Source organism: Hemicordylus capensis, chromosome 2, assembly GCF_027244095.1.
Source record: "Hemicordylus capensis ecotype Gifberg chromosome 2, rHemCap1.1.pri, whole genome shotgun sequence".
Lineage (NCBI taxonomy): Eukaryota > Metazoa > Chordata > Lepidosauria > Squamata > Cordylidae > Hemicordylus > Hemicordylus capensis.
The window spans coordinates 36,474,202-36,490,847 of NC_069658.1; the positions used below are offsets into that span (position 1 = coordinate 36,474,202).

Consider the following 16,646-nt stretch of genomic DNA (forward strand, 5'->3'; position numbering starts at 1 on the left):
GCCAAATTAGCGGGGAAAATTTTTATTTGTAACTGGAAAATGGCAGATTGTCCACAAAATATTATTTCTTCTTCTGGTGCTACTACTACAACAAATATTTATATACTGCTCTTGAACCAAAGTTCTGCCTGTGGATTATAAACAATTACTCAACAGAGGCTTTTGTATAACTCTAGGATGAAGTACAAGAAACACTCCTTTGCTTACAATTGAATGGCCTTTAATAGCCCCTGTTGAAACTGTTGAACCGTGTCTGGTTTCAACAGTCTTTTTTTTCTTTTTCTTTCTGTTTTTTTTTTAAATCACAGTTTCAGTTTCTAGCATCTATTGAAGCTCACTTATTTTTTGCTTTTCCTACTCCATGGTGTTGTACTTCATTATCTTTCTCAGTATATATAACGCCACTACACTTTTCAATGAAACAATCACTTTTTTGGTCATTGGGGTTTATATTATGATTCATAAAAGAGGTGCCCAGTTCATAAAGAACCTTGTTGCTTGGCTAATATGGAGAAAGGCAAGTGGGAAGATTCCATTCTGAAAAAAAAACATCCACTACTTTTATCACTCAACATACCAGGCATTATAAAAGCAAATTGTATTAATGCAGCTATGTTTTTATTACGTGCAGGTTCACATAAACCATATTTAATACAATGATCTGTTCAAGTATACTAGGTACAGTATTACCATGTGTCTGAGAACAGGACAATCACACATTTTCCTTTAAGAATCTATCAGGATATAACTCATAACTTCCTCTTAAAAATTTAGAGAATACTCCATTGGGTTATACAAACACAATCATATGAAACTGCCTTGTACTGTCTGGCCATAGGTCTATCCACTCTGATATTATTTAAGAGGTAGTGGCTTTCCAGAGTCTCATGAAGAGGCCTTTCCCAGTCCTGACGTCTAATGCTGTGGCTTGAACTGGTGAGCTTTTGAATGCAAAGCATGTCCTCTGCCACTTTGCTATGGGACCAACATGTGCCAAAATGTTGTTCGTTAAGTTCTAGAAATTCTTGGAATCCCCAGACACTTAGATACTTACTAGCAATCTCTGGTTGCATTCGCACATAACAAGGAAACAGGGTTAACCAGAGGGACCTGCAGTTTCCTTACAGTTACATCCAAACGTGTGCAACTCTAGTCCCGTCCGTTGCCTACCTGAGGTTTTGCTGCAGAGAATCCAGTTTGAACCCTTGGTTTGTAGTGAGTTTTGCTGCTCAGAACCAAGAGTCCATGGGGTCTCCATTCCATCCGAATGAAGAACGGGAGGCTGTATTCATCTGGACTGGAGTTTAGGGATGAAGCTCCTCCCTTTCTCCCTCCATGATTGGCTGCACGGGCTGTCCTTCAAGCAAGAAGGATGCTCACACAGCCAGTTTCCCCTCCTCTCTGCAATCTTGCTGACTGCAGCGAGGATGCTCTCCCAGTCGTCTGAATGTGGACAGGAGAGTGGGGGTTGGGGGGAGTGGAACCATGGGTCCATTGGACCTGTGATTCCACGTGAGGTGAGAATGCAGACACTATGTGCAGTGGCAACTGCAAAGCCAATTCTGGGAACATAATTCAGCACTGTGCACCCTTTATATCAGGCCGAAAACTTAAGGTAAGAGGCTGCCCAATAAAACACAGTGTGGTCCTCTGAAAAACACAGAAACCCCTCTCTCATGGTCTTCTTTCCGACTAACTGAGCTGCTGCAGTCTTTAAGGAAGGGCAGGGACTACAGTTTGGTTCTATAGTGGGGTTTTTTGGTTTCCATTCCTGAAAGTCGACGATGACGACGACTGATATTTATATACTGCTCTTCAACAAAATTCTCAAAGTGGTTTTCATAGAAAAGTAAGAAATACATAAATAAGATGGCTCCTTGTCCCTAAAGGGCTCACAGTCTAAAAAGAAACATAAGGCAGACACCAGCAACAGCCACAGGAGAGATGCTGTGCTGGGGCTGGATAGGGCCAGTTGCTCTCCTCCAGCTAAATCTTAAGAGAATCACCTCTTTAAAAGGTGCCTCTTTGCTCAATTAGCAGGGGTAACTAAGCAAAGTCATTGGCTGACAGCCAGACTGAATTACTCCTGAGCAGTCTTAGTGACATTAAATCGTTCTTTAGAGTAACTACTGAGTAGTAGTATTGAGTAACGTAGTCTGGATGTCAGCCACTGTTTTTAAGAAGGATTCAGTGTCAAATTTCTTTCCCCCGAAATGGATTATTCTGCCAGACAACAGACACAGACCACTGAGCCTGTTAATGTTTCATGCTGCCTGCATATACTTGCCCAAAACACTCTGACAGTTACTTATAGAATATGACTATGTCTGAGGGGCCAAACTGAATGTAATTATGCTACCTATATAAGTTGTTTCTCTTTCCCCTACCATGGAGCTAATAATAGCTTGTAGGGGTAATATATACTGTACATTCAGGAAAGAACATAGGAAGAAAGGGTTATGCATCTTCTTATATCACATCTTGGATTATGAAAGCAGCCCCATGAGACTGCTAATCAGCAAAACAATGGCCCTAATGCCGCCTCTGGTTTGACTCTGTTAATTAATAAGCCGTAATATTGGTTGCATGTAATAAAGTATTACTTCCGTAATAAAGTATGGACTCACAATGAACATGTACCACAACCACATCTTTATGTAATACCCTACCAGCTCCTTTTCAATGACAATAGCCCAATGCCTAACTTGAAGTACTAAGGCACTATAAGGATGCACCTAGACTGACTGTTTGTGTTACAGAAAATAATAGAGAAGTCACCACAGAAAATCCAGAAACTAGAGAACTCACCACAGTAGTTTGCAGGAGTTTCCATTGAAATCTTTTTCTTTTTTTGAAAAAGTAATGATTCAAATATAACAGATTATGCAAGGCTGAACCACATCATTCATGAAGGCAGTCCAAGAAAAATTGCCTTTCCTAAGTGGTAAAGTTGTGCAACTCATAATGCCACAATGCTAACCACAAACAGACATTGTCAAATAAATTGAATAAATGCCAGTTCTATGTCTACTAAGCTCTAATTCCTAAAAACACAAACCAAAATCCATTCCAGATGCCTTGATAATAACACACACATTGAGGAGCATCTGCAAATTTTTATTGTTGTATGATATATTATTTTAAGTGACCTTGGAAGCTGCCTTGATAACTGAAGATTGAAAGATGGGATAGAAATACTTTGAATGAATGAGTGAATGAATGAGTGAACGAACGAATGAATACTCCCAGCCAATATAACATAACCAACAGCACTTGAGCTGCAGTAAAATCAAAGTTACACTAGAGACCCTTAAAATCCAAGGAAAAGCAAAACACTTAACTTAGCATCTAAAAGCCATGAAGTTTGGTGCCAGATGGATGGATGGGGAGGGACTTTCACAGATCAAGTGTTAACCATCAAGAGGGCCATATACCTAGTTGCCACTCATTTCACCTCAAAGATGAGGGCACCTAAGGTCAGGTGTCCAATGAAGATCTTAGTAACTCAGCAGGTTTATATAGAAGCTGTTAACTGTTCAGATACTCCAGTCTTAGGTCATTTATAGTTAGAGACAAGTACTTTAAAATGTGGCTGGAAATAAAGGGGTAGACAGGTAGACTCAAATACTAGCAAAATGTGTTCCTGTGTAGAGGCAGGGGTGGCTCCTTCCATCAGGTGAAGTGAGGCGGTCACCTCAGGCAGCACATTATTTGGGTGTAAGCAAAGCGACACGATGCCCTCTTGCCACCTACTTTAAAAGAAAAAGGGAAAGAGAGGGGAAGAGGAGGAGAAGAAGGAGGAAGCGACATTTGGCAGCCTGCCTTAGATGCACCGAGAACTTGAGCTGCCACCATTTAGATGTCCCAGTTAACTGCCCAGTGCCTGCCCAAGACATCTTTGCACCTGAGACGGAGTGCCAAATGCTTCCTCCTTCTCTTTCTCAAGTGGCAGCAGAAGGCAGGTGAGGGGGAATCTTGCTGCCCCACTGGTACCCCAGTGATCTGCTGCTTGAGCTGACTGCCTCAGCTTCGAAGGCCTAGAGAACTGGGAAGCGAGAGAAAAGTGTTGCCCTTCTGATATATTTGTAATATGCAGCCATCATAACCATAACAGTAAAGTTAACAGGCCCTAGTAAGTGCAGACTGGGTATAGTCTTATTGCCTTGAGGTCATTTATTATATTTCAGTCTATTATATTACAAGAATCTTCCCATGAAAAGTATCATAAACTGCTAGAATTATATCTGGAAGCAGATTTCCTTGCTTCCCTTCAACCTTACTTATCTGCTGTGTCTGCAGTGGTTATAGAAGGTAATGGTATATTCAGAAGTTAATGAAAAAAGAATGGCCAAGGACATTCTACACAGAAAAGTAATATAGAAATAATATTAAGTATAATATATACTTTCTAGCCAAAGAAAGTATATTATTATGGCCAAAGAAGGGACATGCATGCATGCAAGATAACTGTGTGTTCAGCTGAAGCTTTATTTCATCTTAGTAGTTCTCACTTCTGAAAAGACAAGCCACTGTCCAGTTTAATTGAGGCTTGACTCTTCTGCATGGAAACTGCAGTGGTGAAAGCAGCAAGCAAAACTCTAGCTGTTGCATGTAATTATTTTCCTAGCACATATGCTGCGTCTTTTGATCACATCCAGTTATTATAGAGTGAAAAAATTACCTGATGGAGAGTTAGGCAGGTGTGGGAGATGGGAAGGGCATAATAGCACATGACTGGATCTTTCTGGGAATAACCCATTTATTTGTTTATTATCAGAAGGCATTGTCGTCCAGACTTTACACGTGAGTATTTGGTTAGTGTCAATTTTCCAAGAGTTGTCCAAAATTTGTCGGCTGCTCTTTTGATCTGACAGATCATGTTCGCTTCTGCTTTTTTGAGACTGAGTTGTAAAATGGGAGCTGTCAGCACCCAAACTCATGCTAGATGTTGTCATTTTAGAAGTCATTAAAAAAGAATGATCCACAGTAATAGGAAGGAGACTTTGAGTTCTTATTGGCGGAAGGCCATTGCGGCCTGGTGGATTATTTGCTGAGATGAGATACTTCTTGGTATCTGTGCTTCTTCTTTTGAAGTCCATAGTCATGACACACTCCTCAGATGAATCTTTGCAGCTGGCATCCATAATGCAGTCAAATGTGGTAATAATGTCATCAACTTCTGATGTCTCTTCCCTCTGAGATCTGTCTCTGTTTTTATCTTTTTGGTTTGCTTTCCAACCCTCTTTTTTCTTCTTACAGGAGAATATTTGGTTAAGCATGCTGAATCTACCTTCCTTCTTCAGGAATTTGTTGTTCTGGAAGGAAACTTGATGAACTAGATCCAGTCTTTTAGGAATTAAACAGAATAACCCACAGTGAGAAAAAAAAGTGTAACTCTTTGGAACCTATCTGCACACATATAAAATGTTGTTTTCTTTTTAAAAAAAATCTTAACAAATAAAGTATCATATACAGATACTTTATTTAATGAATAGGAACCTATCTGCAAATATATAAAATGTTGTTTTCTTTTTAAAAAAAATCTTAACAAATAAAGTATCATATACAGATACTTTATTTAATGAATAAAATCTCATACACAGGTACAAGACCACAAATCAGACAAGGTCATAGAACCAATGAGATATCGGAACATAGGAACATAGGAAACTGCCATATACTGAGTCAGACCATTGGTCTATCTAGCTCAGTATTGTCTTCACAGACTGGCAGCGGCTTCTCCAAGGTTGCAGGCAGGAATCTCTCGCAGCCCTATCTTGGAGAAGCCAGGGAGGGAACTTGAAACCTTCTGCTTTTCCCAGAACGGCTTCATCCCCTGAGGGGAATATCTTGCAGTGCTCACACATCAAGTCTCCCATTCATATGCAACCAGGGCAGACCCTGCTTAGTTATGGGGACAGGTCATGCTTGCTACCACAAGACCAGCTCTCCTCTCTTTGGTACTTGATACTCTGCACACTTGAAACGGGATTATAATGTGATTGTAACTGGATAGCAACATACCGGGGCAGTTTTGCACACCTATAGGACTGGGTGAGAGTTTTAAGAGTTTTAGCTCTCACTTTTCTTGAAGAAAACGATCAGTATTATAGGCTGTGACAGTGTGGTTGATGCAAGTGTTAGCGAAGGCTAAGTAATCAGCTTCTGGTAATTCTTTACAGGAAGTGCACTTCCTTGCAGTTTTATCGGAAACGTGGCTTAAGTATTTCCATTCTCACTATTCACAGCACAGGAAAGAATGCTAATGTAATATCTAGAGGTGGGGGGAAGAGTAGAGAAATGTGGCATTCAGAAGACCGGGGGAAAGCTATGCTAAACACCTGCTTTCATAGATGATTATTTATCTAAATCTGAATTCATACTCAAGATGTACAAGATGCACATAGAATTCAAATCAAATTACAGATGACCATAGAGCAAAGCAGTTGTGTGTGGTTGCTACATCTGTCTGTCTGTCTGTCTGTCTATCTATTTGATTTCTATACTGCCCTTCCAAAAAAAACAACTAAAATCAAAATGAAATCAATTAAAAATTAAAATCATTCTAACATTAAAACCATTTAAAACCAACATTAAAAATTTTAAACCATAAATCTAAATAAAAGCCTGGGTGAATAAATGTGTCTTCAGTGCCTTTTAAAAGGTTGCCAGAGATGGGGACGCTCTTATTTCAACAGGGAACGTATTCCAAAGTCCAGGAGCAGCAAAGGAGAAGACCCGTGTCTGAGTAGCAACCAAATGAGTTGCTGGCAACCGCAGACGAACCTCTCCAGATGATCTTAACAGCCAGTGGGGCTCACGGTGTAGTAGAAGATGTTCTCTTAAATACCCAGGGCCTGACTGCCAGTGGCTCGTGTATGGCCATGACGGTGGCCCTGCTTACCCCACCCCCTGCTCCTGATGTCAGACGCAGGGGCTAGACACCCCCCCCACATCTGATGTCAGACGCGGGGTGTGTGGTCTGGCCCACAAATGGAGCTGCATGGCTCCATTCGGGAGTTGGAGTCCAGCTGGCACTGCATTCACAGTGCTGGCCATTTAACTCCCGAAGGGGCTGCATGGCCCCTTCGGAAGCTAGACAGGGGCTGATGATGCATTCACAGTGCAGCCAGGAGCGGCTCTTCCCTGCCTTAAGGGCAGGGAAGAGCTGCTCCTGGCCGCGCCATGAACGCAGCGGCCATTTAACTCCCGAACGGGGGCTGCACGGCCCCTGCTCTGGAGCTAAACCAGCACCCCCGCATCTGACGTCAGACATGGGGTGTGTGTCGGGGACTACGCACAAAGGCAGCCCAACTTAGAGCATATTGTAATAATCCAGCCTAGAGGTTACCAGCATATGTACCATTGTTTTGAGGTTGTTCATCTCAAGAAACAGACACAGCTGGCATATCAGCCAAAGCTGATAAAAAGCACCTCTGGCCACTGCCTCAACCTGGGACACCAGGGAGAGGTTCGGATCCAGAAGGTTCTTCAGACTGCGTACCTGTTCCTTCTGGGGGAGTGTGACCCCATCCAAAACTGGCAGATCAAAATCATCTCCCAAGTTCTGACCCTGCACAATAAGTACCTCCATCTTATCTGGGTTCAACCTCAGTTTGTTATCCCTCATCCAGTCCATTACTGCCTCCAGGCAGGCATTTAGGGAGGTTATGCCTTCTCTTGACGATGTTGACATGGAGAAATAGATTTGGGTGTCATCAGCATACTGATAGCACCCTGCACCAAATCTCCTGATGATCTCTCCCAGTGGTTTCATGTAGATGTTAAACAATATTGGAAACATTATGGAGTCCTGAGGGACAACATAGGAAAGTTCAGATTTGGAAGAACAGCAGTCTCCAAGGGACACCATCTGGAATCTGCCCGTGAGGTAGGAGTGGAACCACTGCAAAGCAGTGCCTCCCACCCCCAATCCCCTCAGATGTTCCAGAAGGATACCATGGTCAATAGTATAAAATTGTGCAAATGGAGTTCTGCAACAGGATAGCCATTGGAAATAATTGCTGTACTGCTGCACAACTCGGCACTATTCTTGCAATGCTCAAGAGCACCCTTGCACAAGTTTGCGAAGGTCACATTGCAAAGTGCATGTAATGTTGTACAATATGCCAGGCATAATTACTGGAGATAAACTGTAGTAAACAGAAAATAATTCCATATTCAGTCTTCAAACAAGTATGTATGCCACAGAAGGTCATAAACATTACTGCATTCAAATTATCATCAGAATTTTAATAGCCAATAGAGCTGCTCTACCACTGATATTAACTTCTGTAACTAAGTTTAGAGGAGTTTCTACTACCTATCAAAGTGAGGTAGTACCACAAGGCCAGCTCTCTTCCCGTCATGGTATGTGACACTAGGCAATAAAGTATGTGTGTAGGCAACAAGGAAATGCACAGGTGTTTCTTGTAGTGGTGTATCCTGATTGATTGCACTAGACATGCAAATTACACTCACATACTATTGCGCAGTTTTGAATACTGTATTCCTTTTTTAAAAGTCCTGTTGGTAATTGTTTAGTTGATATTTAAAATGCTCCCTCCTGCCCTCCTTGTTTTGGTCCTGGGGCCATTTTTGATGCTATCCTTTCCCTCCCTTTTGTTCCACGTGCTTCCTGTTTGCTTCAAACGCTTCAGGACTTCCTGCAAGAGTTTGCTACTGTTTGCTGCTTATTAACCAACAAAATTAGCAGGCTCTATGTGCAAGGCCAAACATACAGGCTAGAACAAAAGGGGGGTTTGCTTCGAGGTGGGACTGAGGAGGAGGTAGCCTTCTTTGTGTTCACAACTAATTTTTTTTAATAGAGTGATATGTCTGCTTCTAAGTTGTATAGTGGACAGTGCACAGTCTCTTTAAAAAAACAACAGCACCTAAGTGTGAAATTGGCACTGGTATGGAGAGAGTTTTGTTGCTCATCATAAATGAGGTAAATCCAATAAAAGCCTGTGGTAAGCATGTAACCGCATTCAACACAGTCCTCATTACTGCAATTGACACATTAGCTGGGGGTGGATGCTGGGGGCGGAAATCAGATTTTCCCAGCCACCGAATAATATCATGTGACTGCGATAGAACTAAATATTCTGCACAATTGACACCTGCAGCTCATGCACTAATGAGTAACAACTAGAGTTGAGCTGAACGTACCCACATCTTTTGTGCATGAGGATTCTTGGCACTGCACTACTGTGAAAACCACCTATTTCTTTTGAAAAATTTCCAGCACGTGCAAATGTTTTAATTTATTCATTTGCATGGGCCTCTCCTGTCCTCATTCTTAGTTGTCCTCACTGACATCATCAAGTAGCCCGTGTTGATTGACTGTGTGACATCCTATTCATTGTGGGATCCCTGACTGGGTGGGATCAACCAAACGAATAGTCCAGGAAGTAGGAAAAAGCAGCAGCCAGCGGAATAGCAGAAGCAATGGTTCAAACAGGATTGAAGAAAGGTGACAGACAACAAAAAAACTCAGCACCCCCAATTAGGACTGGGACTATGGCATGGAGGAAGGGAGCTTGAACCCCTTTCCTTCACCATCATCCTGATTCAGACCCCCCCTACCCCCATGACTGTGACTGCCAGTTGTCACAGAGGGCTTGATCAGGACTATGGTTGTGGCATAGGGGGAGGAGAAAAAATTAACTCCTTCCTCACCCTGTGGGTCAAACCCCTCCCATACCACAGCCAACCCCTTAGGGTTGGGGGACCCTCAAAAGCAGATTTTTGGGGGGTTCCACAAGGCAGCAGAGCAAAGGGGGTGGGAGCAATTGCCAGGAATCAGCCTTCTCCTCTTGTGCAAGCAGACCACATCTTCCATTCATGGAATTACTAATCAGGAAGTTGCCCAATGGAGGGGTGTGTGGCTCATGAAGTGATCCTTTGTATACTAATAGAGATGATTCAAAACTGTCCCCCTTTCTCCATTGCTGAAATGTTGGAGGGTATCCTACACATTTAACCTAACATGTAGTTTGCCTCTAAATAGACCCCGGCTTACTGAGCACAGAGACTGTCTCTGAGAGACACCTTTGTAAAGTATTTAGCAGGGAGAAAGCAACTGGCCCTGTCCAACCCCAGCACAGCATCCCTCCAGTGGCAGTTGCTGGTATCTGCTTTATGTTTCTTTTTAGATGGTGAGCCCTATGGGAACAGGGGACCATCTTATTTATGTATTATTTATTTTTATATGTAAACTGCTTAGAGAACTTTGGTTGAAGAGTGTTATATAAAGAGTCGTAGTAGTAAATGTTCTTCAGGAAAAATTCTCCTTTTCAGAAATGGCCATTTTCAATTCAAAAATGGAAATAGAAGTTTAGTGCAGCTCTAGCAGCAACTGTGTATTTATTGGATGACATACAGAGCAAGGATACACTAGTGCAGCAAGAGAGCCGTCTCACAGAACTTTCCAATGAATGCCATTGGTTCAGCAGGGAAGCAGCAATTTTTTTACGTCCTCCCCTTCCTCAGGAAGTCCTCTGTGCCACCACCCAAAAATATGTCCCTGAGACTTGTGCAGTCTACAGAGACATATGTTTTGGTGGCACAAAGGGCTTCCTGGGGAAGCAGAGGCCATCAAAAAGATCCATTTCCCCAGCGTACCAGTACAGTGAGTCGGGAAGTTCTGGTTGCTGCCTTGGTGCTCTGGTGCTTCCTTGCTCTGTATGCCAGACATTGCTGGAAAAAACAACTGTCCGGAAAGGTAAAATGTAAAGTGTGTCATTGGGTTGATGCAGCTCGCAGCGACCACAGAGCCCTGTGGTTGTGTTTGGTAGAATACAGGAGGGGTTTATCATTGCCTCCTCCCGCACAGTAAGAGATGATGCCTTTCAGCATCTTCCTATATCGCTGCTGCCCAATATAGGTGTTTCCCATAGTCTGGGAAACATACCAACGGGGATTTGAACTGGCATCCTCTGGCTTGATAATCAAGTCATTTCCCCGCTGCACCATTAGGTGGAAAGGCCCTTGTTGAAATACACAGCAGAGTGTCTACCTGAGAAGCTTTAAGGTTAAAGCCATTCTTATTCAGTTTTTTTTTTAGCTTGCTGTGAGGTGAAATGATAAGCCCAAAGGCAAGATGTATTTTACCTGTGCTCTTGGGAGAGCAGTTTGATGCATGCTGTGTGCCCACAGTACATAGCGTATGTCAAAGGGGTGTTCTCATTGATGTCCCTTGGGCTGCTATCGACTCCCAGCTGTAGCAACGTCTTGACACAGTCATCTTTCCCTGCTGCTGCAGCCCAGTGCAAAGGCGTCCTAGAAGGTGGAAAAGAAATGTACTGAATAACCGTGTGCTGTTTAGATTCAGGGTAGGACTGGGAGAAACAGCTGTGGTGATGAAGCCACTGTGGAGAGATGTTTGAGGGCATGGTGCACCTCTTCATTTGAATGCGTCTGAGGCAAGTAGCAAGACTGTGACCTACTCTCTTACATCTTTCTTATGTAAAGCATAACATTATAAGATTTCCAGGAACTGGTGAGGAACAAATTCATTCTTGCCACTGGCCTTTGAGCTTTAGCCCCTCAGATGTTCTTTTGATTCCACCTTCAAAACTGATGAATCTGATAATCAAGCATCCCTAGAAACTTTCTGGTACAACCTAGAATATATTGTCAGATCTCATACTCTGGTGCAGTTTGGGATTTGCCAACAGCACTTTGTACCAAGATTGAATTTTGCATCACAGCACAAATATTTGAAGACTAAATTCCCTGAACTTTCAGAATCAATATGAGTAAAGTTGTACATTTGATTTGTGTGTTTAACACGTATTTATTATTCTTATACAGTACTCTAATCCTCCCCGGGGTTTCCACTGGTTTCCCTTCCAGGGGAGTATCCAGGTGTCTACTTAGTTTGGGCATTACTGTAGCAATCATTTGCTTGATCATTTACTAGGTCTATTGAAGCTTTAATTGTTCTTATTTTGCAAAACAGGGATTACATTATTTTGGACTATTCAGCATTATTTTGGTCTAGTATTTGGAAGTGTTCCAAATTCAAGTGTTCAACTGTCTCTGTGGTTGCCAGGAGTCAACACAATCTTTCCTTTCCTTTACTAGAATTTCACAGGTGTTCCAAAAAGTACAAAATGTTTTTGTGTATCTTGGAAGTTCTTTGTTAAAAAAACCCACCACTACCAAGCAAAGAGTTGTTACCTATTGTAGGTTCCCTTTCTAAATGCTTTCTAATACAAGAGCTGCTGAGGCCTAAAGCTACGTAGAAATTCTGTCTTCCACCCTATTAACCTTTCCCTCTAATTCCAGATGTGTGAGAGGAACTTACTTCTTTATTTCTTTATAAATCAAAGGACCACTTTTTAGTGAGTTGTGTCACAAATTAAGAACTGAGATTATAACTCCTGCTGAATAGCACTTGATTTCTCCTCACATGAGTGCTAGCAATAACAATAAAGGTTGTGGAGGGACCCACTTGCTGAATTACTGAGCAAAGGAGTCATGGAGTGTATTATTTCATTAGAGGCTACATTTCATCAGAAAGCAGTCAAACACCCTTTACTGTAGGTCAAAACAACGAAGGCCTCAACCAGAGTTCCCCAGCTCTTTTCCATTGTTTCCATGGTCACCTGTCATCCACATCAAGGGCCTGCAGGCTGCATTCTGGGACTTTAGCCAGTTCACTGATAATGTCGCTATATCCGGCAGCAGCAGCAATGTGAAGGCATGTCTTCCCGTTCTCATCATCATAGTTTATTATTGACGGGCCCTGCCGGTGGCTCAGGATGATAGAGCACAGGATCCGGTTTCCACTCTGAAAACCAACAGTGTGAATGGAGAGATTTTATCCACAAAACAGAAGCAACAACGAAATATGTGCATTGTATTTCTCCCTCAAAAACAAAACTCATGGTGCTTTACATTAAAAATATATCTATTAGGACTGTCCAGCTAATAAAGATTTGAAATGTCTTGCTTTTAACCAGTCAATTCATTAATCAGTTGAATGTAAACCAATGGTTATCTCATGAAGCCTCAATAGGAAGATAGGAAGCTGTGATATACTGCGTCAGGCCATTTGTCTATCTCGCTCAGTATTGTCTACACAGACAGTCAGTGACTTCTCCAAGGTTGCAGGCAGGAATCTCTCTCAGCCCTATCATGGAGATGCCAGGGAAGGAACTTGGAGCCTAGATGCTCTTCCCAGAGTGGCTCCCTCCCCTAAGGGGGATATCTTACAGTGCTCACACTTCTAGTTTCCCTTTCATATGCAACCAGGATGGACCCTGCTTAGCTTAAGGGGACAAGTCATGCTTGCTACCACAAGACTAGCTCTCTTCCCTATGAAATGAAAGTGTCTTCTGAGGGCATTGGTCTACATTCAGCACAGCAATATGCAGTCAGCTGAGCACTGCCCATGCTGCTGCATACGTGCAAAAACTGCCTGCACTGTTGCGTTAGTAATACAGCATTGCTTTTTAATTTGTTATTAAATTAAATTTAGGTTGCACTGTATATTGGAATTTGCATGTTATTATTACTTGGTTTTAAATAATTTGGATATTTGCATTATAATAGGATTATACAGATGATAATAAATACACACACACATTATATTAAATGAGTTAGTGCTTATTATTTATAGACAGGGTTTTGTTTGGCTTTTTGCACATATGCTGGGACTACGCACATGCAGCCTTGGTACATAAGAAGAGTCCTGCTTCAGGATAGACAAAATGTCCATAAAGTCCAGCATCCTGTTTTCCACTGAGCTAGAGAGACTGATGGCCTGACAGTATAAGGTATCATACACAGTTCACAACCCTTCAAAATGAAAAGAGATAAACTTTAAAAGCGATTTGCTTCATTGCAAAGCGTTCTGCTGTTCAAAGAGGGGGGGAAGTCAAAACACACACTGGGCATGCCCAGAGTGGCTCTTTTGATCTCAGCTGACTGCTTTCAGTCAGTGGTGCATTTAGGTCCCTTTCCTCTTTCAACCACAAGCCAGTGTTGTAACAGTTCATGTCTTCAAGCAGCCTTGTGGTGTGGCAGTTCTTGCAAAAGGGAATCACACCTTTGCATTTTCAAGCTATCCATGGGCGTATGAAGATAACTGACGTTCAGAATGAACAGTGACATAGTTCTGTACATTACCAAAAAAAGTTAGGTAATTATTCATTTCTCTCATACTTTCCTTGTTTTATGTGGCCAAATCCTAGTTACTTTCCTTCCTGTTTAGTTGCAGAATGGTGTTCTGAGAGATGGGGCTGGGTTAACCATGATGCTGAGTGGCTGTAGCCCAGTGCCAGAGAACACATGCTCATGCATGCAGCCATCCCAGGTCCAAATCCTGGAGTCTCCAGGTAAGGCTAAGAAACACCTGTCTGAAATCCTGGTGTGCTGATGCCGGTTAGTATAGACAGTACCGACCTTGATGGTCTAGTGGTGCCATTACAGTATAAGGCAGCTTCACATTTAATTGTAGCAGTGCCCTCAATCTTTTTTATCCTGAGGTTTATTTACCTTAAAAAAAATTGGGGCACACTGTCCACATAATGGACACACTGTCATGCCCTCGATCTCAGATAGCGAAGGGGAAGCTGACAGCTTTTCAGCCGATGCAGGGGTGCCTGAGGGGCAGAGCCCACCTGTCAGTTCCCAAGAGATGGCTGATGTTTCAGAGCAGGCACAGCAGTCTGAGGCAGCAGAGACAGCGACGGACAGACTAGAAGATGAGCTGTGCAGGCAACCCCCACTGACTCCACAGCAACGGCGTGTCACAAGGTGAAGAGCACAGCTGGAAACTATCAGGATGAGTAAATGCCTCTTGCAGAGGGCTGATAAGCCTTGAATCCCTGCCAACTGAGAGTTATCAGCTTGGACTATAAAGCACGTCAACAACTTTCTGTTAGCGGCTGGAAGACAACATTTGTCAACCCTCATGTCGACAGCTTTCAGCCTGAGCCTGATACAGAGAACTATTCTGAGCCGTGTTTCGTTTCTGCAGCCCAGTTTGTATTGTGGACTATCTTCCTGGACTTCCCTTCTGGGTGGCCAGATTGCTGACACACACCTTTGCGGGGGGGTGGTGGTAGTGGCAAAGGCACTGGACACTTTAAAAAATTATTATTTTCACTTTGGAGGAACCTAGGGAGCTGCCTCATACCGAGTCAGGCCATTCGTCCTTCTAGCTCAGTATTGTCTACACTGACTGGTAGCGGCTCTCTAAGGTTTCAGGCAGGAATCTCTCTCAGCCCTACCTGGAGATGCCAGGGATTGAATCAGGGCCCTTCTGCATGCAAACAGATGCTCTACTGCATAAGGGGAATATCTAACACCAAACAGTGCTCACATGTGGTCACCCATCCAAATGCAAACTAAGATTGCAAAGCTTGTCCCCTTTGCTAAGACTGCTTAGCAAAGGGGACAACTCATGCTCACAACTGTAAGACTGGCTCTCCATCACCACCTCATCTGGTACATAAAGGAGCAAATTAATTCCCAGGGGAGAGTTTCCTGGTGCATGATGAGGCAAATCAGCTCCAAAAGGTGGGGAGTTTAAACTCCCCAGTTTTTGAGCTGACTCATTTCTTTACACAGAAGGGAAATGTTCTCCTTGGTACATTCTGGTCAGTGTGGGATTGCAGCCAGAGATGGCACACTGGTTTGGAAATGCTGCTCTATAGAGCGGTGCTCCAGGTAGATGTACAATAGTGTCAGGGCTGGGACCTATTCATTTTCAATGCTCACATTACAGAGTATCCTCAAACTGTATGCTACTTGTGGCACTACTATCATGGTTTTACACATTACCCCAAAGTAACATGAGATGAAAGCCACCAGTTGAATGGTGCAGTGGGGAAATGACTTCACTAGCAAGCCAAAGTTTGCCAGTTAGAATCCCCACTGGTATGTTTCAACCATATCGGGCAGCAGCAATATAGGAAGATGCTGAAAGGCATCGTCTCATATTGCACAAGTGGTAAACATATCCTGTATTCTACCAAATGGCAGTGGTAAACACCTCCTGTATTCTGTCAAAGACAACCACAGGGCTCTGTGGTCACCATCGACTCAACGGTACACTTTAATATGAGATGAGACATATTTGGCATTAAATTGTTGACAGCTGTCCCTACCTGTACTGCCCAGTGAAGAGCTGTTTTAAAATCTTTATCCACCAGCGTTGGGTCTGCTCCTTTCTGTAGTAGTATTTGCACATGCTGAGGTCGATTATGGAATGCAGCCCAGTGAAGTGATGTCATTCCCTGAAAATCACAACTGGAAGCATCAGAGGTTGTGGGCAATGCATGCTTCCCTTGGAAGCCGGATTATGGTTAGGTGATGAAATAGAAGATCTGAGATGGTAAGCAAAGACATCCCTGTCTTGGCATGGTAGTGACTTACGGATGAATTTGCATGGATTTGTAAGGGGAGGTACTTCTAGCTTAGTATCAAGTATTAATTTCCTCTTCCATACAACTAGATCCTGTGTTTTGTATTGGGAGGATGCTGCGGCAGAGAAAACCTGCTTTTTTTTTAGGCCAGTGTTTCTGGAACTTTTTGAACTTGCCCTCTCTTTTCAACATACATGACAGTCTGTATCCCACACAGGGGTGTACCTATAATTGAATAAGGGGGAACAAACACCCCTGGGTCCA

General features: G+C 42.8%; 1 protein-coding gene across 8 annotated transcripts in view; it reads right to left on the minus strand.

The window, feature by feature from the left end:
* ANKRD55 (ankyrin repeat domain 55) overlaps nt 1-16,646 on the minus strand; it is a 115,229-nt gene that overhangs the window by 24,026 nt on the left and 74,557 nt on the right. For 7 of the 8 annotated variants that reach the window (XM_053300246.1, XM_053300242.1, XM_053300243.1 and 4 more), the window contains 4 exons: nt 16,125-16,253; nt 12,615-12,799; nt 11,116-11,283; nt 4,682-5,346 (listed from right to left, as the gene is read on the minus strand). In XM_053300246.1, the coding sequence (XP_053156221.1) occupies nt 4,682-5,346; nt 11,116-11,283; nt 12,615-12,799; nt 16,125-16,253 (1,147 nt within the window). The remainder of the gene's footprint in view (nt 1-4,681; nt 5,347-11,115; nt 11,284-12,614; nt 12,800-16,124; nt 16,254-16,646) is intronic. The other variant, XM_053300241.1, reaches the window with a different exon arrangement.